Source organism: Salvelinus fontinalis, chromosome 25, assembly GCF_029448725.1.
Source record: "Salvelinus fontinalis isolate EN_2023a chromosome 25, ASM2944872v1, whole genome shotgun sequence".
Lineage (NCBI taxonomy): Eukaryota > Metazoa > Chordata > Actinopteri > Salmoniformes > Salmonidae > Salvelinus > Salvelinus fontinalis.
Window position 1 is genome coordinate 15,399,217 of NC_074689.1, and position 25,299 is coordinate 15,424,515.

The 25,299-nt window shown below is 42.7% G+C and overlaps 1 protein-coding gene across 8 annotated transcripts in view; it reads left to right on the forward strand.

Annotated features, from left to right (window-relative positions):
- pde1ca (phosphodiesterase 1C, calmodulin-dependent a) overlaps positions 1–25,299 on the forward strand; it is a 188,855-nt gene that overhangs the window by 54,983 nt on the left and 108,573 nt on the right. For 2 of the 8 annotated variants that reach the window (XM_055881379.1, XM_055881377.1), the window contains exons 1-2: positions 753–1,724; positions 4,949–4,975. The exons of 5 other annotated variants lie outside the window; for them this stretch is intronic. In XM_055881379.1, the coding sequence (XP_055737354.1) occupies positions 1,594–1,724; positions 4,949–4,975 (158 nt within the window). In that variant the 5' untranslated portion in view covers positions 753–1,593. Of the gene's footprint in view, positions 1–752; positions 1,725–4,948; positions 4,976–25,299 lie in introns of those variants that run through there. One more of the 8 variants, XM_055881378.1, reaches the window with a different exon arrangement.

Genomic DNA, 25,299 nt, shown 5'->3' on the forward strand with positions numbered 1-25,299 from the left:
GCGTGTGTGTAGAGATGTCACGGAAATGTTGTGTTTATTATGTAGCGAAGTTTAGACGCTCATAGCTTTTTTGTAGAGGTCAGCTTATTCATTCATGTTTCATGTTTGCCTGATGTTCTGTGATCTAATCCAGGGTTTCCCGAACTCGGTCTGAGTTTGAGCCCCAGGACTGAGTTTGAGCCCCAGGACTGACTGAGTTTGGGCCCCAGGACTGAGTTTGGGCCCCAGGACTGAGTTTGAGCCCCAGGACTGAGTTTGAGCCCCAGGACTGAGTTTGAGCCCCAGGACTGAGTTTGAGAAACCCTGATTAAATCTATCGCTGAACATTCAAGGGAATAAAGAAAGAGATAGACAGACAGGCAAAGAGAGAGGGGTAGACAGAGAGAAAGAAGGAAGGAGAGAGGGAGGAAGGAAGGGAGAAAGGAATATAGAGCGAGGGAGGGAGGAAGGGAGAGGGGATTAGAGAGAGGGAGAGAAAGAGAGAGAGGGGAGGTATAGAGAACGAGAAGGGAAACGAGAGGGGATGAGAAAAAAGAGAGGGAGAGAAAGAGAAAAATAGGCTTTTAGGAGTGCAGTTCGCTCAGCCCCTCCTATTCACACACTGAAGCACCTCCAATCATTACACAGCTATCCTCTTTCTCAGTGTCTCCCTCTCTCTCTCTCTCTCTCTCTCTCTCTCTCTCTCTCTCTCTCTCTCTCTCTCTCTCTCTCTCTCTCTTTTGCTCTCTCTCTCTCACACTCACTCAATATTTATCTGCTCACAGCAACACACTTGCATATACTCTATAACAGCCCTGTCTGTCTGTATTTCTCTTCTCTTTGTATCCTTCTTTCACACTCACTCTCTCTTATTCCCGGTCTTTGCTTCTCTCGACATCAACGTGAGCCTGTCCTCTCTATCTCTCTCTCTCTCACACTCTCTCTCCCTCTACTCCTCTCCCTCTCCTCCTCTCCCTCTCTCGGCCCCCGTCCCCCTCTCTGGGCTTACGGCAGGGCAGATATGAATGATAGTCGTAGCTGTGGCGTTAGCGGTGGAAGCGGCTGCTCTCTGATACTCTGTGCGACGACAGCAGCAGCCCGGTAATCTCCTCCCCCTCTCCCCTCCATGGGGCGGAGCGTGTTTGTGGACCCCCCCCCCCCCGCCTTCACCCTTCTGCCTCCTGAGCTGCACGCGCTCAGTGAGCACCTGAGAGGAGAGGAGCTGCTGGTGACTAAACCAGAGCACACACAGATCACAGCCAGGGGGCCCCTGACGCAGCTCCACCACTAGCCCCAGCTCCCCTGATGCAGCTTCACCACTAGCCCCAGCTCCCCTGACACAGCTGCACTGCTAGCCCTAGCTATACTCAACAGGACCTGATACAGAACAGGAGGATGAGGAGGGAAGAGAAGGATGAGGAACAGACTCCAGCTGTCACACTGCTGACAGAGATGGGATAGGGATCTGTATAGACAGAGGATTAAGGAACGGGGATAGCGAGATAGAGGACCACTCTGAAGCAGCACAACGCTCTGAATAAACTTCCACTTTTCCATCCTCTGATTTCGCTGCTGAAGTGGGCTGGCTCTGCAGACTTTAGACTTTAGACTTTCATGTCCTTTCGCCTGGTTAATATCTTAGACATGGAATCACCAACCAAGGAGATAGAGGATTTTGAGAGTAACTCTCTGAAGTTTCTGCAGCCAGACCAGATTGAGAAGATATGGCTGAGACTGAGAGGACTGTGAGTAACCTTTTCTGTTATTATTATTCTCACTGTTTGTCATTGTGTTAATGATTTGTCAGTGTTTATGTCTCTGCATACTTGTGTTTTAGTGTTTTGAGTGCAAGTATTTCACTCTGTTCACGCTTAACTTTGAGTGTACTGCAGCCTAGATTACCAATCCTGTCAATTTGGTACTTTTTTGGGGGCTCATTTTCAAACACATTGAAAGTTAAGAGTTAATGGTTGAAATGCCTTTAAAACCTCTGTGAAAGTTCCGTGGACAACATGTTTACAGAGGAATGTGGAATCAATACCACTCATGCAACATCAGCCTATTTTGTCATTTGATGGTTTCAACAAAATTCATTATGTTTGATGCTCGAAGTGCATATTTGTTTGCAGGTGCGTTTATTATGAATTTAAAAGCTCTTCATGACCAGAAAATGTTTAGGAATGACAGATGTTTTTTTTTACATTACTCTACACAGGCTTTGCGCTTCTGTTTTTCTATACATATTATCAGAGGATATATTTTATAAGGATTTGCCTTATCGAATGAGCCAGTAAAGTACATGCGTAATCAGGTTAATGTAGCAGAAAGGACCAAACATCCAGGGACCCAGAGGTTACAGAATACAACCAGGCAGTCAACACTGACACACAGGCAGCCAGGCAGTCAACACAATTACACACAGCTAACGATTAGCCACTCATAATTACTAATTGGCTGTCTGCTGTTTTCTGACTGTTTTCCCCTCTGCATCGAAGCTTCACATAGATAGAAATAAAGAGGGGAAAGATACTACATGTTACATTTTAGGATGAAGAAACGTGATGAGGAAGATGTTTGCACCCCAATGACGTAGAAATAACCCCCGAAGATACACATTTGATCCCCGCACATTATGTGTTTTAATGAAAGCACACGTGTTTGTGCATACTGTATGGATAGGTTTGTGCTTGTGTGTGTACATTTCCAATGTTCAGTATATGAACTCAAGGCAGTAGAAACGAACACATTGTTGTCTGCCTCTGTGTGTCATCAGAGAGTATGGATGGTCTCAGCTGTGATCCTGTCGCTCAGGCTGCAGTCCCTGATGTCCATCAGTGTTGCCTAATCTTCTGTCATTATGAGTGACAACATCACCCCAGTAGACCCTCAATATAGAATTACGAGATCAGGGGCTGTACGTTTTAAGCGTCTCAGAGTAGGAGTGCTGATTTAGGATCAGTTTAGCCTTTTAGAACAAGATTACAAGACCTGATCCTAGATCAGCACTCCTACTCTGAGATGCTTGATGCCTATGGGCCCAGCCCTGACCCTAGACCATAGATATACTATACTAGAAACCTCTCCATCATAGACAGATAATTGGCCCAGGCAACAACCATTTGTCCCGGTCCTAATCTCAGGGACCATCCGTCTCGTCTTGTCTGGTCATCATTCCTCACAGATGACATTGATTGACTGTTCCGACGTCAACATGAGCCTGTCCTCTCTCTCTCTCTCTCTCTCTCTATATATATATATATATATATTTTTTTAAATTTTTAATTATCTCCTCTATATATATATATTTATTTATCTCTCTCTCTCTATATATATATATATTTATCTCTCTCTCTCTATATATATATATATATGTATATATATATATATATATATTTATATATCTCACTAGTTATATCTCTCTTTCTATCTCTCTCTCTATTTATATCTATTTTTCTATCTCTCTCTCTCTATTTATATATATATATATTTCTATCTCTTTCTCTCTCTATCTCTCAATATCTCTGTCTCTTTCTCTCTCACACACACAAAAGGCGGGCGATCAGGAAGAGATGGGGAATGTGGTTTAATGTTTATATGCCCTATAAACCCTCTCTCTCATTGCTTTTACTGTGGCTTCACGGTGCCCTGGATAGCGTTTTGGGAGATGAGTCTAACTGGTGACTGACCACAGACTTACAGACATTGAAGTTTAGGCCTAATTAATCTGTAATTTGCTTTAGGAGAGTTGTATGAATTTCACCACAATCCAGGTGGGCTCATATATGAACGGTGGAGACGTAAAATGTGTTGTGGTTACGTGTGTATGGAGGAAAAGATAATTGTATGGTGATTGAACCCCTCTTAGCATATTAATAGTAATGCCAACAATAATATGTTGACACCATGAGGTCACAGCCTGCAGTCAGCTGCACACCTAAGAGCCAGAGGTCTATGGGGCTAAGAACAGACAAACTGATCGGCTGAACATGACCCAGGCCAGATCATGTAACCGGGTGTCTGGACCATAGAATTAGAATACATTCTGTTTCTGTGGTCTGTGTTTAGTTTTCTGGTCATTGTATCCATGATCTTATCTGTCCCATACACTTCCTGACTGGGACTGAGAGAGAACAGAGATATAAAAGAGAGAGGGAGAGATAAACAGAATGAGAGAGGACTGTTGATAATACTCTCCTGAGAATTGTTCACCGTGTGTTTAGGTATATACCATGTCAAATAACAGAAACATGTATTTCATATTTTTTCTGTTTTCTCATTTCCTTCCCATCATCTTTCGGTTTTCTTTCCTTTTATGGCCTTATCAAACGTCTGAATTTGCTAATAGAGAATCTGTCACCCAACTGTCACCCAACTGTCACCCTTTCAAGTGTCGGAGTGCTTGTGCAAAAACGATCCATTCCACAATAATTCTTTATCAATCAAATCACTTTCTGAACGGCATATTTGCTTGTCTCTACGAAGGTGGATGATAATTCAGTCCCAAAGCTAAACCAACATCACTGTTGACTGTCTGACATGCAGGATAGTGTTGCCTTTAGATTAAAGGGATCATCCGCTATAAATGTACCAAATGCACATCATCTCGATATGTGTCTATAGATATTAAAAGAGGATGAAAACCCAGAGGACATAGGTTGCGTCCCGAACGGTACCCTATTTCCTAATATGGTGCACTACTGTTGACCAGATCTCTTTGGGCCCTGGTCAAAATTAGTGTACTATAAAGCAAATAACGTGCGATTTCACACATCCATAATCTTTTTCAAGTTCATTCCAAGCATGTAGATGAATGATATAATGTATGACGTCATGTGCTCCACCTACGGTATAGAATTACATGTAACAAAATGGATTCATATATTGGATGGATTGATTCTTCTGAAAATTGCAATAGAACGTGGAGAATGATGCCATAAACATTAATGGTGTACTTGTTTTTCTTCCACAGAAGGAAATACAAGAAGACGTCACAAAGGTAAGCCTCAGACCAGGACTGGATCAGTTACTGGTTACCTATAAGTTGGACCCAGCTTCAAATTAACACTCCCATAAGCATGTATACTACACTTTTCATCTCCACAACTATGACGAATAATAAAAATAAAATAAAAATCCCATTCACGTCTATTATTCCAAGTCTACTTTATCTTTGTATTACATGTGATATTGTAGTATATCCTCCGACTCTTTATGTGAAACCCATTATTATTGTACAGGTCTGGGAAAGCTGTGTGTGGTCTGGGAAAGCTGTGTGTGTGTGTGTGTGTGTGTGTGTGTGTGTGTGTGTGTGTGTGTGTGTGTGTGTGTGTGTGTGTGTGTGTGTGTGTGTGTGTGTGTGTGTGTGTGTGTGTGTGTGTGTGTGTGTGTGTGTGTGTGTGTGTGTGTGTAATTAATGATGTCATCAGGAAGCTTAAGTCTGGCTGCTATTCAACTTTCATCCCTCTTGAACTATTGTCTCTCGCTCTCTTCTCTCTTGTCTCTCTCTTTTCTCTCCTTTCTCTCTTGTCGCTCTATTGTCTCTCTCTCTCTTTTCTCTCCTTTCTCTCTTGTCGCTCTCTCTATTGTCTCTCTCTCTCTCCATGTCTCTCTCCCTGTCTCTCTCTTGTCTCTCTCGTCTCTCCTTTCTCTCTTGTCGCTCTCTCTTGTCTCTCTCTGTCTTGTCTCTCTCTCTCTCATGTCTCTCTGTTGTCTCTCTCCTGTTTCTCTCTCTTATCTCTCTCTCTCTTGTCTATCTTGTCTCTTCTCTCTCTTGTGTCTCTCTCTCACTTGTCTCTCTCTCTCCTGTCTCTCTCTCTCTCTTGTCACTCTTGTCTCTCTTGTCCCTCTCTCGTCTCTCTTGTCTCTCTCTCTCTCTCTTGTCACTCTTGTCTCTCGTCTCTCTCTCTTGTATCTCTCTCTCTCTCTTGTCTCTCTTGTTTCTCTTGTCTCTCTCTTGTCTCGCTCATCTCTCTTGTCTCTCTCGTATCTCTTGTCTCTCTTGTCTCTCTCTCTTGTCTCATGTTTCTCGTGTCTATCTTGTCTCTCTTGTCCCTCTCTCGTCTCTCTTGTCTCTCTCTCTCTCTCTTGTCACTCTTGTCTCTCTCGTCTCTCTCTCTTGTATCTCTCTCTCTCTCTTGTCTCTCTTGTTTCTCTTGTCTCTCTCTTGTCTCGCTCATCTCTCTTGTCTCTCTCGTATCTCTTGTCTCTCTTGTCTCTCTCTTGTCTCTTTCTTGTCTCTCTTGTCTCTCATGTTTCTCGTGTCTATCTTGTCTCTCTTGTCAATCTCTCTCGTCACCCTTGTCTCTCTCATCTCTCTCTTGTGTCTCCATTGTCTCTCTCTCTTCTGTCTCTCTTGTCTCTCTTTCTCTTGTATCTCTTTCTCTTGTCTCTCTCTTGTCTCTCTCTCTTGTCCCCCTTGTCTCTCTAATCTCTCTTGTGTCTCTCTTGTCTCTCTCTCTCTTGTCTCTCTTGTCTCTTTTTTGTCTCTCCTGTCTCTCTTCTCTCTTTCTTTCTCTCTCTTTTCTCTCTCTTTTCTCACTCTCTTTTCTCTCTTCTCTCGTCTCTCTCGTCTCTCTTGTCTCTCTCTCTCTTCTCTATCTTGTCTCTCTTTCTCATACACACACACATACGTTTGTTTTACTATCTTGTGGGGAACAAACAACTGATTCCCATTCAAAATCCTATTTTCCCTAACCCCTAACCTAACCCTAACCTTAACCTAACCTCTAACCCTAAACCTAACCCTAATTCTAACCATAACCCTAATTGTAACTCTAACCCTAAACCTAACCTCTAAGCAAAATAGCCTTTTTCTTTGTGGGGACCGGCAATTTTTTTTACTATCCTTGTAAGGACTTCTGCCCCCCCCCCCCCCCCCCCCCCCCCCCACCCGTCCACCCACACACACACACAAACCAAGCTTGTACAATATTGGGAAGGAAGACAGCCAAAACTATCCCTGATACAGCCCAGAGACCAAACAAACCTAACAGAGGAAGTGCATTGACCACATGTCTGTCCAGCGCTGCCAGAGGTCTGACAGTGGAACATATACACCATGTAGCTTTCTCATCCTCAGTGGATATCTTTCTTTCTCTCTGTCTCTCTGCCTGCTTGGTGTTTTTGTTGTTTTTCTCATTGTTTGTTCTTAGTCCCATAGACCCCTGGCTCTTAGGTTTGTAGCATAGTAAGGTTACTAAGGTTTGTTGGCGTTACAATTAACATGCTAGGAATGGTTCAATCACCATACAATTACATTTTCCTACATTGTAAAACCTAGCTGTACTACATATTTCTATGAGAGTGAGGGGGATTTATAGCATTTAGAAAAATATTATTTGTATCTCTGAAATGAAACCATCATGAAAAACACACTAATCTCTTCCATAATTTCTTGAAAACATATATAAGCTAATTTACTGACATTTCTGAAAGTGGATAGATAAGGTTTTAGAATGAAACTTCAAATGTTAACAAATTGTAAAAAATGTTAAAAAAAATATATATAGTTGTTGCAAAAGTATTCACCCCTTTTGTTTAGTCAAACCTAAATTAGTTCAGAAGTAAAAATTGGCTTAACAAATAACACATAATAAGTTACATTATTTTTGAATGACTACCCCTTCCTCTGGCCCCCATAGATAAAACATCTGTAATTTCAAGCAGATTCAAATACAAAGACCCGGGAGCTTTTCAACGCCTCAAAGAAGGGCAGTGATTGGTAGATGAGTAACATGAACAAATCAGACATTGCATATCTCTTTAAGCTTGGTCAAGTTAATAACTATGCTGTGGAGGATGTATTAAACCACCCAGAAACAACAAAGATACAGTCGTCCTTCTGAACTGAGCTGCAGGACAGGAAGGAAACTGCTCAGGGATGTCATCATGAGGCCATTGGTCATTTTAAAACAGCTACAGAGATCAATGGCTGTGATGTTAGAAAACTGAGGATGGATCAACAACATTGAAGTTACTCCACAATAATGACCTAAATGACAGAGTGAAAAGAAGAATACAAATATACACAATCAAAATATTTCAAAACATGTATCCTGTATGCAACAAGGCAGTAAAGTAATACTGCAAAAAAACACGGCAACGGAACACACTTTTAGGCCTAAATGCAAAGCCTTATGTACAACACATCACTAAATAACTGCCTCCTTATTTTCAAGCGTGCTGGTGGCTGCATCATGGTATGGGTATGCTTGACATCAGCAAAGACGGGGGAGATTTTCAGGATAATAAGAAACTAGATGGAACTAAACATAGGCAAACTCCTAGAAGAAAACCTGCTTCAGTCTGCTTTACATCAGACACTGGGATTTACTTTTCAGCAGGACAATAAAGTACAACACAAGGCCAAATCTAAGCTGGAGTTGCTTACCAAGAAGACAGGGAATGTTCCTGAGTGGCCAAGTTAGAGTTTTGACTTAAATCTGCTTGAAAATGTATGGCAAGACTTGAACATTTCTGTCTAGCCATGATCCCCAACACCTTGACAAAGCTTGAAGAATTTAAAAAATAACAAATGGGCAAATATTGTACAATCCAGGTGTGCAATGCTCTTATAGACTTAACCAAAGAAGACACATCTGTAATCTCTGCTAAATGTGTTTCTGACATGTATTGACTCAGGTGGGTGAATATTTATCTAATCAAGGTATATTAGTGTTTGATTTTTCATTAATATTTTTTTTTAAATCCCACTTTCTAATTTCACAAAATGTGAAAAAATTCAAGAGGGGCGAACATTTATGATACCCAATGTAGATAGATTGTGGTTTAATGTCAGTGTCTCTATCAGTCGGCACTTGGCCATTTCATTATACACAATAAGCACCATAAATAGGGTCGCTCACACTTTCTCTCTCACATTCACAGTGTCACTCCTCACATTCCTCCTGTGCCCGAACACTCCGGAAGAGGTGCCAGAAGATAATTTGAATGAGAAGCTAAACTTGTCTATCAACACTGAATACTTTCTGTGACTGCGATTCAGTAAAAACCGGAACAGTTGACTAAGGCTACAGCAAACCCTGCTTGCACCTTGGCCATATGCATCATCACCCTAATGATATTATACCTTCTCCAGATAAGATAGTATTTAGGTAAAACTATGATGAGTCACTCTTTGTGGAGGGTATTTTGTTTGATTAAACTCTGGGTGTGCCACAATGACGAGCCACAAGGCCGTTGCAGAACTTTATTTCAACCTGGGAAGAGAGGCAGAAACGTAGCGAGAATCAGAGCATCTGTCATTTAATGGCTGGGTGTGAGAGTGAGATAGCGAGAGAGAGGATATTTGCCAACAGGGGTAATCAGGACTGTCTGTCTGGCATTGCTGGAGTTTCAATGAATTTCAATGTCTTTTATGACTGTGGTAGATTTTTCATTAGTTTCTGTGGTAATTAAAAGTCGAACTGCTCTCCAAAACTAGCCTAAAGCAATGTAAGTAATCATTGCATATTCCCCAAAATGACAATTAACAGCTTAGACGTCCTTTACCAGAATGTTATGCATGACGAAGACAAGAATATTACAAGGGAGGGATGCCCCCATTTCTAAACCCCAGTTCTCAAACTTAAAAACAACACATAATGGCTGTCTATAGTCGGTGATATGTTGTTAAATGCCATTAATGCAACATATGTTCAATACTAGAGTAATCTTATTTCTATTACGTCATTGCCTTGTGTCTAAAAAACAAATGCGTTTGTAATGACATATTTCGTGCCAAACTCTTCAACTGCAGTATTAGAATGCCAGTATGGTAGTATTTCCTTTGTGACTAACATAACGTTTGAATTATAACGTGACATTTGAGTGTGGGGGGGGGACTACTACGTGACTTTTTTTTGGGGGGGGGGCTAATAGTAAAGACATGTCATTTAATGGTAAACATGAATTACCTTTTAATGTGGCAAGAACGCAGTCATGCCTGATGATTTCATCTGATTGTCAAACAAATCACTTTAAAAAGGCTACCTGCGCAAGTTCGTCCACTCCAAAATTATTCCAGCATCCAAACTGTGTACACGCCATTTGATGAATGGACAGACAAATATTACAAAACACTGAAAAGTCACACTCTGCAATTGTCATTGGGCCTACACTCTTGAGGCCTGAATTAATTGATGCCTCTTACTAACAAATTTACCGTTTTTGTAAAAAGAAAAGTCAAGTAATACCAGACTATCCTGGGATGACAAGTGCAGCCACATGGGATTTGTTTTTTAAACCATGTGTAACGGTTGTCCTCCTCCTCTTCATCCAAAGAGGAGGAGCAGGGATTGAACCAAAATGCAGCGGATTTTGAAGACATGATATTTATTAAAGTAAAGACGGAAAAACACGAAAAACGAAATACACTTGACTAATAAACAAAATAACAAACGGAGTAGACAGACCTGGACGACGAACTTACATAAACACGAAGAACGCACGAACAGGGAAAATAGCCTACACATAAAATAACGATGAACAAACAAACCGAACAGTCCCGTATGGTGCGACAAACACAGACACAGGAGACAACCACCCACAACGAACACTGTGAAGCAACCTACCTAAATATGACTCTTAATTAGAGGAACGCCAAACACCTGCCTCTAATTAAGAGCCATACCAGGCAACCCATAAACCAACATAGAAACAGACAACATAGAATGCCCACCCAAACTCACGTCCTGACCAACTTACACAAACAACAAACTAACAGAAATAGGTCAGGAACGTGACACCATGACAGTTGGGGGTGATTGTTCCATTTGAAATAAGCTTTTATTTTCAATTTTATCACTGTATAAGTACAAAATTGTGTTTTAAAGAAATAGGAGAATGGTTAAATTAGTATTATTTAGACACTCCCCCAAAGTATGACTTTCGTTTAGTTTAGCAGGGGTCATATCTCTCATTCCCCTCCCTTTCCCCCGCGTAATTCACACTCTGGAACAACACATGAGTCATCCATGGTTTCCATCAGCAGAATGAAACTCCACAGAGTGACTTCACATCACAGAAGGACTTAAGCTTTGCGTCTTCAAAGACAGGCCTTTCAGACAGTCACTCCTCTGATATGTCATGGGACAACAACTAACAACTATACAAATGACATGCTGAGAGTTACCTGACATGAGCTTGGTCTGTTTTAGCTCTGTGTGTGTGTGGATGTGTGCGTGTGTGTGTGTGTGTGGATGTGTGTGGATGTGTGTGTGTGTGTGTGTGTGTGTGTGTGTGTGTGTGTGTGTGTGTGTGTGTGTGTGTGTGTGGATGTGTGTGTGTTCCATGTGGCTTCGGCTCCCTGACTGCGTATGTGGTTTGACGTGAGATGGAGGGGTTAAGAACAGCAGCCAGCACAGCTGTTCCCCATCGCATTAGTGTTCTGAGCAATGTTCACAACCATCAGCCAGCATCACTATCAACCATCAGCCAGCATCTCCTCCTGCATCAGCTCCCAGTTACAGATACAAACCAACAGCTCACTACCTTTCTGGGGCTCTGAAACTCAGACCCAACCAGAATACTATTTGATAGATATTCTATTCAGCCCTGGTCTCAAAATCTGCAGTGGTGTACTTCAAAGTATAGCAGGCTTCTCTCCCAGTCCCCTATCGATCGGTCCAGCTTCTGTCTTCAGGCAGCTTTTCAGGTATGGACTCCATCTCTTGATTGCATTATCGCTTAGCCATTGATTGGCCCAGGCGTCTGCAGTGCAAACTAAAAACTCAAACCTATTATTCCAGGTTGTTAGTGCTCATTTTCTCCTGGGAATCGGTGTCTTTCTTGAGACTGACCAGGCACAGAGCGTGGCTTCTATTCCAGCCGGCTGATTTAATGATTTGGATCCACTGCTTTGTCATTACGCTCAGTGATGAGGTAGCACCAGAAACACTTGCTGAACTATTATCATAGTCAGTCCCTTTGGGGAGAACTTTCTGCTATCTTTTTCATGATAGAGGACAGACATTTGTTGGATCAGTTTTTTGTCCAATGTCCCTCTTTGGTGGCACCTTGTGAGGGTGGTGTTTGTTACCCCAAAGCCACTAAGAGGACTGGAGTTTTAACGCAATGTCTCTGTCAATCTCTGACATTGTCGGACAAACAAAGCATTGGTGTATTAGTAATGGCTGGCTTCAAGTCAAGCAGGTGCACTGTGTGAATCAAATCAAATCAAATGTATTTATATAGCCCTTCTTACATCAGCTGATATCTCAAAGTGCTGTACAGAAAACCAGCCTGTAACGACCTGGGTGTCGGGGGGTGGGAAATCAGACGCAGGAACAGCAGAGCTTCAATGCGGTGATTTTTAATTTCCAACCGGCAAACCAAAATGTCCAACACGGACTTACTGGGTGTCAGAAACACCTGTCTACTAATACGGGAGACAAACCCAGTATACAATACAATACACCACTCCCGAAATCCACAGCTACAGACGAACAATCCCGCACAAATAAGCATACAGGCTGGCTGACTAATAAAGCCACACTAATTACCAATTAACTCAAACCAGGTGATACAAATAAACACATAAGGAGGGGGAGGAAAAAGAGTCAGTGGCAGCTAGTAGGCCGGTGACGACGACCGCCGAGCGCCACCCGAACGGGAAGGAGAGCCTGCCTCGGTTGAAGTCGTGACACAGCCTAAAACCCCAAACAGCAAGCAATGCAGGTGTAGAAGCACGGTGGCTAGGAAAAACTCCCTAGAAAGGCCAAAACCTAGGAAGAAACCTAGAGCGGAACCAGGCTATGAGTGGTGGCCAGTCCTCTTCTGGCTGTGCCGGGTGGAGATTATAACAGAACATGGCCAAGATGTTCAATCGTTCATAAATGACCAGCATGGTCAAATAATAATAATCACAGTAGTTGTCGAGGGTGCAGCAAGTCAGCACCTCAGGAGTAAATGTCAGTTGGCTTTTCATAGCCGATCATTAAGAGTATCTGTACCTCTCCTACAGTCTCTAGAGAGTTGAAAACAGCAGGTCTGGGACAGGTAGCACATCCGGTGAACAGGTCAGGGTTCCATAGCCGCAGGCAGAACAGTTGAAACTGGAGCAGCAGCACAGCCAGGTGGACTGGGGACAGCAAGGAGTCATCATGCCAGGTAGTCCTGAGGCATGGTCCTAGGGCTCAGGTCCTCCGAGAGAGAGAAAGAAAGAGAGAAAGAGAGAATTAGAGAGAGCATACTTAAATTCACACAGGACACCGGATAAGACAGGGGAAGTACTCTAGATATAACAAACTGACCCTAGCCCTCCGACACATAAACTACTGCAGCATAAATACTGGAGGCTGAGACAGGAGGGGTCAGGAGACACTGTTGCCCCATCCGATGATACCCTCGGACAGAGCCAAACAGGAAGGATATAACCCCACCCACTTTGCCAAAGCACAGCCCACACACCACTAGAGGGATATCTTCAACCACCAACTTACCATCCTGAGACAAGGCCGAGTATAGCCCACAAACATCTCCGCCACGGCACAACCCAAGGCGGGGCGCCAACCCAGACAGGAAGATCACGTCAGTGACTCCACCCACTCAAGTGACCCCTTCTAGGGACGGCATGAAAGAGCACCAGTAAGCCAGTGACTCAGCCCCTGTAATAGGGTTAGAGGCAGAGAATCCCAGTTGAGAGAGGGGAACCGGCCAGGCAGAGACAGCAAGGGCGGTTCGTTGCTCCAGAGCCTTTCCGTTCACCTTCACACTCCTGGGCCAGACTACACTCAATCATATGACCCACTGAAGAGATGAGTCTTCAGTAAAGACTTAAAAGTTGAGACCGAGTCTGCGTCTCTCACATGGGTAGGCAGACCATTCCATAAAAATTGAGATCTATAGGAGAAAGCCCTGCCTCCAGCTGTTTGCTTAGAAATTCTAGGGACAATTAGGAGGCCTGCGTCTTGTGACCGTAGCGTACGTGTAGGTATGTACGGCAGGATCAAATCGGAAAGATAGGTAGGAGCAAGCCCATGTAATGCTTTGTAGGTTGGCAGTAAAACCTTGAAATCAGCCCTTGCCTTAACAGGAAGCCAGTGTAGGGAGGCTAGCACTGGAGTAATATGATCCAATTGTTTGGTTCTAGCCAGGATTCTAGCAGCCGTATTTAGCACTAACTGAAGTTTATTTAGTGATTTATCTGGGTAGCCGGAAAGTAGAGTATTGCAGTAGTCTAACCTAGAAGTAACAAAAGCATGGATTAATTTTTCTGCATAATTTTTGGACAGAAAGTTTCTGATTTTTGCAATGTTACGTAGATGGAAAAAAGCTGTCCTTGAAACAGTCTTGATATGTTCGTCAAAAGAGAGATCAGGGCCCAGAGTAATGCCGAGGTCCTTCACAGTTTTATTTGAGACGACTTTACAACCATCAAGATTAATTGTCAGATTCAACAGAAGATCTCTTTGTTTCTTGGGACCTAGAACAAGCATCTCTGTTTTGTCCGAGTTTAAAAGCAGAACGTTTTCAGCCATCCACTTCCTTATGTCTGAAACACAGGCTTCTAGCGAGGGCAATTTTGGGGCTTCACCATGTTTCATTGAAATGTACAGCTGTGTGTCGTCCGCATAGCAGTGAAAGTTAACATTATGTATTCGAATTGCAACCCCAAGAGGTAGAATATATAGTGAAAACAATAGTGGTCCTAAAACGGAACCTTGAGGAACACCGAAATGTACAGTTGATTTGTCAGAGGACATACCATTCACAGAGACAAACTGATATCTTTCTCGACAGATAGGATCTAAACCAGGCCAGAACTTGTCCGTGTAGACCAATTTGGGTTTCAAATCTCTCCAAATGAATGTGGTGATTGATGGTATCAAAGGCAGCACTAAGGTCTAGGAGCACGAGGACAGATGCAGAGCCTCGGTCTGACGCCATTAAAAGGTCATTTACCACCTTCACAAGTGCAGTCTCAGTGCTATGATGGGGTCTAAAACCAGACTGAAGCATTTCGTATACATTGTTTGGCAGTGAGGCAGTGAGTTGCTGTGCAACAGCTTTTTCCATTTTTTTTGAGAGGAATGGAAGATTCGATATAGGACGATAGTTTTTTATATTTTCTGGGTCAAGGTTTGGCTTTTTCAAGAGAGGCTTTATTACTGCCACGTTTAGTGAGTTTGGTACACATCTGGTGGATAGAGAGCTGTTTATTATGTTCAACATAGGAGGGCCAAGCACAGGAAGCAGCTCTTTCAGTAGTTTAGTTGGAATAGGGTCCAGTATGCAGCTTGAAGGTTTAGAGGCAATGATTATTTTCATCATTGTGTCAAGAGATATAGTACTAAAACACTTGAGTGTCTCTCTTGATCCTAGGTCCTGGCAGAGTTGTGCAGACTCAGGACAGCTGAACTTTGGAGGAATACGCAGATTTAAAGAGGAGTCCGTAATTTGCTTTCTAATGATCATGATCTTTTCCTCAAAGAAGTTCATGAATTTATTACTGCTGAAGTCAAAGCCATCCTCACTTGGGGAATGCTGCTTTTTAGTTAGCTTTGCGACTGTATCAAAAATACATTTCGGAATGTTCTTATTTTCCTCAATTGAGTTGAGAAAATAGGATGATCGAGCAGCAGTGAGGGCTCTTCGATACTGCACGTTACTGTCTTTCCAAGCTAGTCGGAAGACTTCCAAAATTATGTGGCGCCATTTCCGTTCCAATTTTCTGGAAGCTTGCTTCAGAGCTCGGGTATTTTCTGTATACCAGGGAGCTAGTTTCTTATGACAAATGTTTTTAGTTTTTAGGGGTGCAACTGCATCTAGGGTATTGCGCAAGGTTAAATTGAGTTCCTCAGTTAGGTGGTTAACTGATTTTTGTCCTCTGACGTCCTTGGGTAGGCAGAGGGAGTCTGGAAGGGCATCAAGGAATCTTTGTGTTGTCTGAGAATTTATAGCATGACTTTTAATGCTTCTTGGTTGGGGTCTGAGGAGATTATTTGTTGCGATTGCAAACGTAATAAAATGGTGGTCTGATAGTCCAGGATTATGAGGAAAAACATTAAGATCTACAACATTTATTCCATGGGACAAAACTAGATCCAGAGTATGACTGTGGCAGTGAGTAGGTCCAGAGACATGTTGGACAAAACCCATTGAGTCGATGATGGCTCCGAAAGCCTTTTGGAGTGGGTCTGTGGACTTTTCCATGTGAATATTAACATCACCAAAAATTTGAATATTATCTGCTATGACTACAAGGTCCGATAGGAATTCAGGGAACTCAGCGAGGAACGCTGTATATGGCCCAGGAAGCCTGTAAACAGTAGCTATAAAAAGTGATTGAGTAGGCTGCATAGATTTCATGACTAGAAGCTCAAAAGACGAAAACACCTTTTTTTGTTTTGTAAATTGAAATTTGCTATTGTAAATGTTAACAACACCTCCGCCTTTGCGGGATGCACGGGGGATATGGTCACTAGTGTAACCAGGAGGTGAGGCCTCATTTAACACAGTAAATTCATCAGGCTTAAGCCATGTTTCAGTCAGGCCAATCACATCAAAATTATGATCAGTGATTAGTTCATTGACTATAACTACCTTTGAAGTGAGGGATCTAACATTAAGTAGCCCTATTTTGAGATGTGAGGTATCATGATCTCTTTCAATAATGGCAGGAATGGAGGAGGTCTTTATCCTAGTGAGATTGCTAAGGCGAACACCGCCATGTTTAGTTTTGCCCAACCTAGGTCGAGGCACAGACACGGTCTCAATGTGGATAGCTGAGCTGACTACACTGACTGTGCTAGTGGCAGACTCCACTAAGCTGGCAGGCTGGCTAACAGCCTGCTGCCTGGCCTGCACCCTATTTCATTGTGGAGCTAGAGGAGTTAGAGCCCTGTCTATGTTGGTAGATAAGATGAGAGCACCCCTCCAGCTAGGATGGAGTCCGTCACTCCTCAGCAGGCCAGGCTTGGTCCTGTTTGTGGGCGAGTCCCAGAAAGAGGGCCAATTATCTACAACTTCTGTCTTTTGGGAGGGGCAGAAAACAGTTTTCAACCAGCGATTGAGTTGTGAGACTCTGCTGTAGAGCTCATCACTCACCCTAACTGGGCGGGGGCCAGACACAATTACTCGATGCCGACACATCTTTCTAGCTGATTTACATGCTGAAGCTATGTTGCGCTTGGTGACCTCTGACTGTTTCTGACTGTTTCATCCTAACATTGTTGGTGCCAACGTGGATAACAATATCTCTATTGTATGCCAGCAGCATACCACCCTGCATACCACTGCTGGCTTGCTTCTGAAGCTAAGCAGGGTTGGTCCTGGTCAGTCCCTGGATGGGAGACCAGATGCTGCTGGAAGTGGTGTTGGAGGGCCAGTAGGAGGCACTCTTTCCTCTGGTCTAAAAAATATCCCAATGCCCCAGGGCAGTGATTGGGGACACTGCCCTGTGTAGGGTGCCGTCTTTCGGATGGGATGTTAAACGGATGTCCTGACTCTCTGAGGTCAATAAAAGATCCCATGGCACTTATCGTAAGAGTAGGGGTGTTAACCCCGGTGTCCTGGCTAAATTCCCAATCTGGCCCTCAAACCATCATGGTCACCTAATAATCCCCAGTTTACAATTGGCTCATTCATCCCCCTCCTCTCCCCTGTAACTATTCCCCAGGTTGTTGCTGCAAATGAGAACGTGTTCTCAGTCAACTTACCTGGTAAAATAACGGTAAAATAAATAAAATAAAAATACACTCGCCAGCACCATCTTCAGATTAGCCTTAACGTTGGTAGCCCTGCCCCCTGGTAAACAGTGTATGATCGCTTTTAAGTCTAATACTGCGGGTAATGGAGTTGCCAATGAGTAGACAAGAGAAGGCGCAGCCTCAGACTCCGACTCGCTGCTTAATGGGGAAAACCAGTTGAAAGTTTCTGTCGGCTGAATGAGCGACACCGGTTGAGCATTCCTACAGCATTTCCCTCCAGAAGCCATGAGAAAGTTGTCCGGCTGCGGGGACTGTGCGAGGGGATTTATACTACTATCTGTACTTACTGATGGCACAGACGCTGTTTCATCCTTTCCTACACTGAAATTACCCTTGCCTAACGATTGCGTCTGAAGCTGGGCTTGCAGCACAGCTATCCTCGCCGTAAGGCGATCGTTCTCCTGTATATTATGAGTACAGCGACTGCAATTAGAAGGCATCATGTTAATGTTACTACTTAGCTTCGGCTGTTGGAGGTCCTGACGAACCGTGTCCAGATAAAGCGTCAGGAGTGAAAAAGTTGAATGAAAAAAAAGTTGTAAGGGAAAAACAAAAAATATAAATGGTAATTAAAAAGTAAAAACCGTAAAGTTGTCAGGTAGCAAAGTAAGGTTGGCAACAAAACGCACAGCAACACGTTCAAGCGACTGAAATACCTCAGACAAATAGAAGACATCAACTCAACAGGCATTCCAACTGAGTTCTAATGTCTGTGAAGCTATACTTATGTAGTGTGTAACAGCTATTGCTGACGCCATGTACTTTGTGTAGTGTGTAGCAGATATTGCTGACGCCATGTATTTTGTGTAGTGTGTAGCAGATATTGCTGAAGCTCTCACTCAGGCGATTGCTGTATGATCTAAACTCATATCTGCCCGTTAGCAAAGTGAACACGTATGTGGTGTTGGATGTAATAGGCGTCAGTGTGGCCTTCCTTCCTGATGATCTAATTCAAACACACTGCCTAGTTGGAATCAGCTTAAATCTCAGGCCATTCCGGACTCCCCTTACCCTGCCGTAGTCGATCCGATCTGTTTTCTCACACCTGCTGGTGTATTCAAACAAACACACACACCGACACACACACCGACACACACACACACACACACACACACACACACACACACACACACACACACACACACACACACACACACACACACACACACACACACACACACACACACACACACACACACTGAGCAGAACGCCATCCAGATGCTTTTGTTTTTCTATCCTTGTCAGAATGTTGTATATGTTTTTGTTACAAACGTGTGTGCTTTTTGGTTTGATCATTTGGAATGCTCCTCAGCCTGTGGCCTTCCAGCTGAAATGTTTCCCTTTTATGCGTTTCATGGTTTGTGATGTGGCACACACACACACACACACACACACACACACACACACACACACACACACACACACACACACACACACACACACACACACACACACACACACACACACACACACACACACACACACACACACACACATATTTCATGGTTTGTGATGTGGCACACTCGTTTTCTCATTTCATGATTTGTGATGTAGCACACATGTTTGCTCCTTTCATGGTTTGTGATGTAGCACACGCGTTTGCTAATTTCATGGTTTGTGATGTAGCACACAAGTTGATCTGTTGATCTCATTTTCCTGTAGTCTATTTAACAACTTTTTAGTTTTATGTCAAATCTTTCATCATTTCACTTTTCTGAATGACTGAAAACTATTCACATTCACCTGACTACTTCTTCTCTCACAGTATTGTGCCTCCCTCATATTGATCAAATTTAAAATATACAGTACCAGTCAAAAGTTTGGACACACCTACTCATTCCAGGGTTTTTCTTTATTTTATACTATTTTATACCTTGTAGAAAAGTTGTGAGGTCATCAAAACTATGAAATAACATATATGGAATCATGTAGTAACCAAAAAAGAGTTAAACAAATCATAATATATTTTATTTGTGAGATTCTTCAAAGTAGCACCCTTTGTCTTGAAGACAGCTTTGCACACTCTTGGCATTCTCTCAACCAGCTTCATGAGGTAGTCACCTGGAAAGCATTTCAATTAACAGGTGTGCCTTGTTAAAAATTATATAGTAGATTTTTTTGCCTTCTTAATGCGTTTGAGACAGTCAGTTGTGTTGTGACTGGTAGGGTTGATACACAGAAGATAGCCCTATTTGGTAAAAGACCAAGTCCATATTAAGGCAAGAACAGCTCAAATAAGCAAAGAGAAACGACAGTCTATCATTACTTTAAGACATGAAGATCAGTCAGTCCGGAAAATGTAAAGAACTTTGAAAGTTTCTTAAAGTGCAGTAGCAAAAACCATCAAGCGCTATGATGAAACTGGCACTCATGAGGACTGCCACAGGAAAGGAAGACCAAGAGTTACCTCTGCTGCAGATGATAAGTTAATTAGAGTTAACTGCACCTCAGATTGCAGCCCAAATAAATGCTTCACAGAGTTCAAGTAACAGACACATCTCAACATCAACTGTTCAGAGGAGACGGCGTGAATCAGGCTTTCATGGTCAAATTGCTGCAAATAAACCACTACTAAAGGACACAATAATAAGAAGAGACTTACTTGGGCCAAGAAACATGAGCAATGGACTTTAGATCGGTGGAAATCTGTCCTTTGCTCTGATGAGTCCAAATTTGAGATTTTGGGTTCCGACCGTCGTGTCTTTGTGAGACGCAGAGTAGGTGAACGGATGATCTCGCATGTGTGGTTCTCACCGCAAAGCATGGAGGAGTGATGGTATGGGGGTGCTTTGCTGGTGACACTGTCAGTGATTTATTTAGAATTCCAGGCACACATTATGACTACCACAGTATTCTGCAGTGATACATTTGGTTGTCATTGAACAATGTCTGTCATTGAACAACCTCATACCATGATTAGATGGGGAAAAACACACTTTCATAAGCTCTTTAAACAATAAAAGCTAATTTACCAACATTTCTGAAAATGTATATAGTGTTTTCGGAATTAAACTATTCATATATTGATTGACATTATTGTTGCCCGGTGTTCAGAGAACAAGCCAGAGTGGAAGGAAAGATTTTCAGAGCATGCATAGACCTTAAATTGATGGATAGAAGCTGCCCTCGCTCTCTCCATCCCTCCATCCATCCCACCCTCTACTCAACCAAAAAGCTGAGAGGAAAGTGAAAGCAAAGGGTCTCTTGATAAGCCTCCCATCTACAGGGGCCAGGGGAGATTAAAGGGTTCCGTAATTGTGTGTGTGTGTGTGTGTGTGTGTGTGTGTGTGTGTGTGTGTGTGTGTGTGTGTGTGTGTGTGTGTGTGTGTGTGTGTGTGTGTGTGTGTGTGTGTGTGTGTGTGTGTGTGTGTGTGTGTGTGTGTGTGTGTGTGTGTAAGTGTGATGGACTTTGGATTGGTTTTGTGTGTGTCTATAATGGCAAGGTGAAGATGTGAGTCTCTATGCCCTCATCTCTCCTCCTCCCTCCTTCCCCCTTTCCCTTCCTTTCTTCTCCCCAGTAAGATGGAGGGGACTGAAATGAGTTGTGGTTTATCTCTGAGTGCAGGGTGGAGTGAGGGCTGTCGCCTGAACTTCCTGAGGTGCTTTTGGGGAACAAATGAGCAGTGTGTGTGTGTGTGTGTGTGTGTGTGTGTGTGTGTGTGTGTGTGTGTGTGTGTGTGTGTGTGTGTGTGTGTGTGTGTGTGTGTGTGTGTGTGTGTGTGTGTGTGTGTGTGCGTGTGTGTGTGTGTGTGTGTGTGTTTAGTGTGACTATCTTTGTAGCTCAAGCGTTCAGTTCACGTTCGCCCTCTGATAACCATCCTTACATAAATAGTTGCTCGCTGCAAAAATCTCAGAACCTCAAGGAAATAAATAAACTGTTCTTCCCTCTAAGCTATGTGTAATTTATTTCCACTTAATTTATGTCTGCCATAACTCAATAGTTATTCACTGTAATCTACAGTTGGTTGGAGTCTGACAGGCTATTGACGGTGACTATTGAGGGTGACTTGCAGAAACACTGTGCCGAGGGGGAAGGGAAAGAGAATGGTATGGGGAGTAAAGGGGGACACTTGGCCTGCTGTCTCAAATGGCACCCTATTCCCTATATAGTGCACTACTTTTGACCAGGGCCCTAAGTCTCTGGTTAAAAAGTTGTGCACAATATAGGGAATAGAGTGTCATTTGAGACGCAACTTGGTTGATAGAGTTGTAATGGTAAGTCTGGAGCCTTGAGAGGCTTGACACATCACAGCGTAGCTGTCGGTTAATAAACAGTAACACATTACTCCCCACTTCATTCCATCACCCCTGATGGAATGAAGTTTATTGAAGGTCTTGCTACTCGGGGGCTCGCATTTTGTTTGGGGCGCAAATAGAATGATTGATCATGGATCGTAGGCTGTTTTTAGGAAGGAAGGAAATGGATGGCTGATGTTTAAATTGTATCCCCCTCCCCATCCATCTGTGAATTACCCCCTCACCCCCCACCTCCAAGAGAGGTAGTTGGATGGTGGTGGTTCGTGGTCTGAACTGTTGAGAATGACCAGTTCTTACGAATCTGGAAACACATAGGAGTCCATGGCTTCATCATAGTAGCCTGACCACTCACACTAAATTCTCCCGCTGTCGTTCACTACATACTTTAGTCTGAGACATACTTTAGTCTGAGATCATTGAAGTCCCTTCACATTTGGTGATGGGTCAGGGAGGTACTCAGATCCAGACTTATTGAGGAGAAGAAACTAACATCCGTGAGGGTGGCGTAAACAACTAATTGACAACTAATTGTCGGTTCAATTACTGGAATTCCATTTAGTTCGTTTTTTTTGTGAGCCCAACGCACTGTTTCTCTAGAGAGAAATCAAATCATTCATGAGAAAAATCAACTCAAGAATGATGTTGTTTGGGGGGGGGATGCTGTGATTTTGTTATTCAGCGGGAGGGGGGTTTGCCCCACGCTGCAGATGGCTATATATCGGTCTACTAATGCAGGACTGGAAAACATTTTTTTAAACTTTAAAAAAATATTATATATATATATATACCTATATATATATATATATTTAATTATTAAATATTTTTTTTATTATGATTTTTCAGGGGGTGCTACTTCCTACGTTTATGTGTGGGACACTGGGCTGAAGGTAGTTGTAGTTTTTATTAAGCAAATATTCAATCTAGTTCAGTGCAGAAATGTGGTAATAAACTACAATGACCATAATCTATTGTGCCTTTTTTCCCAGCTCAGGCAGAGATGGATTCCCTTTTACTCCTGCTACTTTAGGTTAGATACACACAGACCGCATAGACCGCATGAGAGAGGAATGTACACAACACAATGATGAGAGCGAGGGAGAGAGACAGTTCGTGAAAATATGCCTTGTCTACTAGAAGAACTAGTAAAATGATTGTATCAGACAACTCTGAAGCTAGTCTGGCTAAATAGGATGATTTAAGACAGAACAGTATGAAGCGTACAGAGATAACATTGTCTGGCTGTTTGACTGCTACTGTCTGAGCAGAGATGAGATGATGACTTTAAGGAGTGAAAAATAATAAAGTAATCAAATAAAAAGTAATATACACAACTGAAATATTGTATTATTTCATAATAATTTGATGTTTACCCAATGTGGACCTGACAGAAACAATGGAATATTTTTAATGCTTTGTTCATTATTTTGGGCTTCAAAGTAATTTTTATGTCATTTTCAAAAGTAGTGAACTATTAGGCAATAGGGTACCATTTGGGATGCACCCTATTTCTTCCCCTTGGCCTCTTCTGTTGTGTTGTGTCTCTGGTTCTTTCTTCTTTCGATGAGAGCCTCAGCTCTCAAGCCCATCGCTCCCCATTTTGAAAGTGACTGTTTGAAATAGAAACGTAACCTTTGTATGACTCCAAATATTATCACTGAGAGAGGAGACCAAATGTAAACAGGCTTCTGTGTGTGTGTGTGTGTGTGTGTGTGTGTGTGTGTTTATGTGTGTCCGTTTGTGCTTGCGTGTGTATACATATGCGTGCTTGCGTGGGTGCGCATGCTTGTGACCATTAGTCAGTAGAGGCCCATAAAAGCACAGCTGTGATGGATTTGGCCGTAGCTTCGTAGCTGAGCGATCATATACAATCAGGCCACATCAAGGGCCTCAGCCTTGGGAGCCAAGCTGCCGACCCAGCCAAGGGAACAACTTATATTTATGGGATTACTTTGGCCAGAGTGCCCGGGCCCCTTAATATCTGTCTTAGCCAGCGATGGCAGGCGACTGTCTGTCGTTTTTCATTTACTCCGTTTCTCTACTTAAAACATTCACACGGGTTGTGTTTTAGTGTGTGTTTTTGGCATGAATATGAGTTTGGCTAAAAGGAATTGTTCAGATAGTACAAAAGATAAAGTTCACTGTGTAAACAATCACAATTTAACATCCATTTCTTAGCAGCTATACCTATGACAGGAAGGGCACTTTTGCCTTCGTCTGAGATGACAACACCCTATTCCCTAAATAGTACACTACTTTTGACCAAAGGCCTATTGAACCTGGTCAAAAATAGTGTACTATATAGGGAATGTGGTGCCATTTACGTTTACCTGTGTGAGACCATCCCATCTTCCAGATTAATCTATCTGTCATGCCTGTCAAAGAGGAGACACTTTATCATCTCATCAGCTGCTCACTTACAGGACCGGAGACCCTGTCAGTCTGTTAACCCCTCTGTTTCTCTGTCAATGTATCATCAGCCAATGCAGCTGTAGGGTTAATGGGCCATGGAAGATGGAAGTCGGCTTATATTGGCTATCATAAAGGCATTTCTCACCCAGGTCAGATTTCTGTCATTTTGATTGGCTGTCATAATGGTATTCCTCCGCCAATCACTCCCATGTCAGATTTTTATTTATTTTTGAACTAAGGCTGAGGTTGTGATGGGTATTTATGTGGTCTTAAAACGTGGAATAAAAACATTTGTTGTCCTTGCCTCACCTCCCTCCCTCCATTTCTCTCCTCTCCCCCTTCCCACTGGCTCTCTCTCTCTCTCTCCCCCTTCTCACCATCTCTGTCTCGATCTGCTACAATCTCTAATCCCTGCATGCAACAAATGACCCAGAAAAACAAACACACCGAGTAATTGTATTATAGCTGGACCAACACTAAACCCCTGTCCGTCCACACGTGATGCACTCATTCTCCTCTCCATGCAATGCTCCACCTGATGCCAATATGCCTGTGTGTGTTTTTTTGTTTATTTTTTACCTTTATTTTAACAGGGAGTCCCATTGAGACCAAGGTCTCTTTCACAAGAGAGCCCTGCATGAACACGATTTACAAAATACAATAGAATACAAATATACAAAATTACAAAGACACTTAAGAAAAACATTCACATTACTAACTAACTAAGTAACTACCTATTGAACTCATCCATATGCTTTTGAAAAGACAGCTTTTCATCAATGCAGAGGCCCAGATATTTGTATGCAGGGACCCATCCAAACTACATACTGTGTGTTTCAATCATTAGTCATTTGTACGTTCAAGAAACAACATGTACTTAGGTATACCCACATTCAAGAAACAACATGTACTTAGGTATACCCACATTCAATACTAAGGACAATAA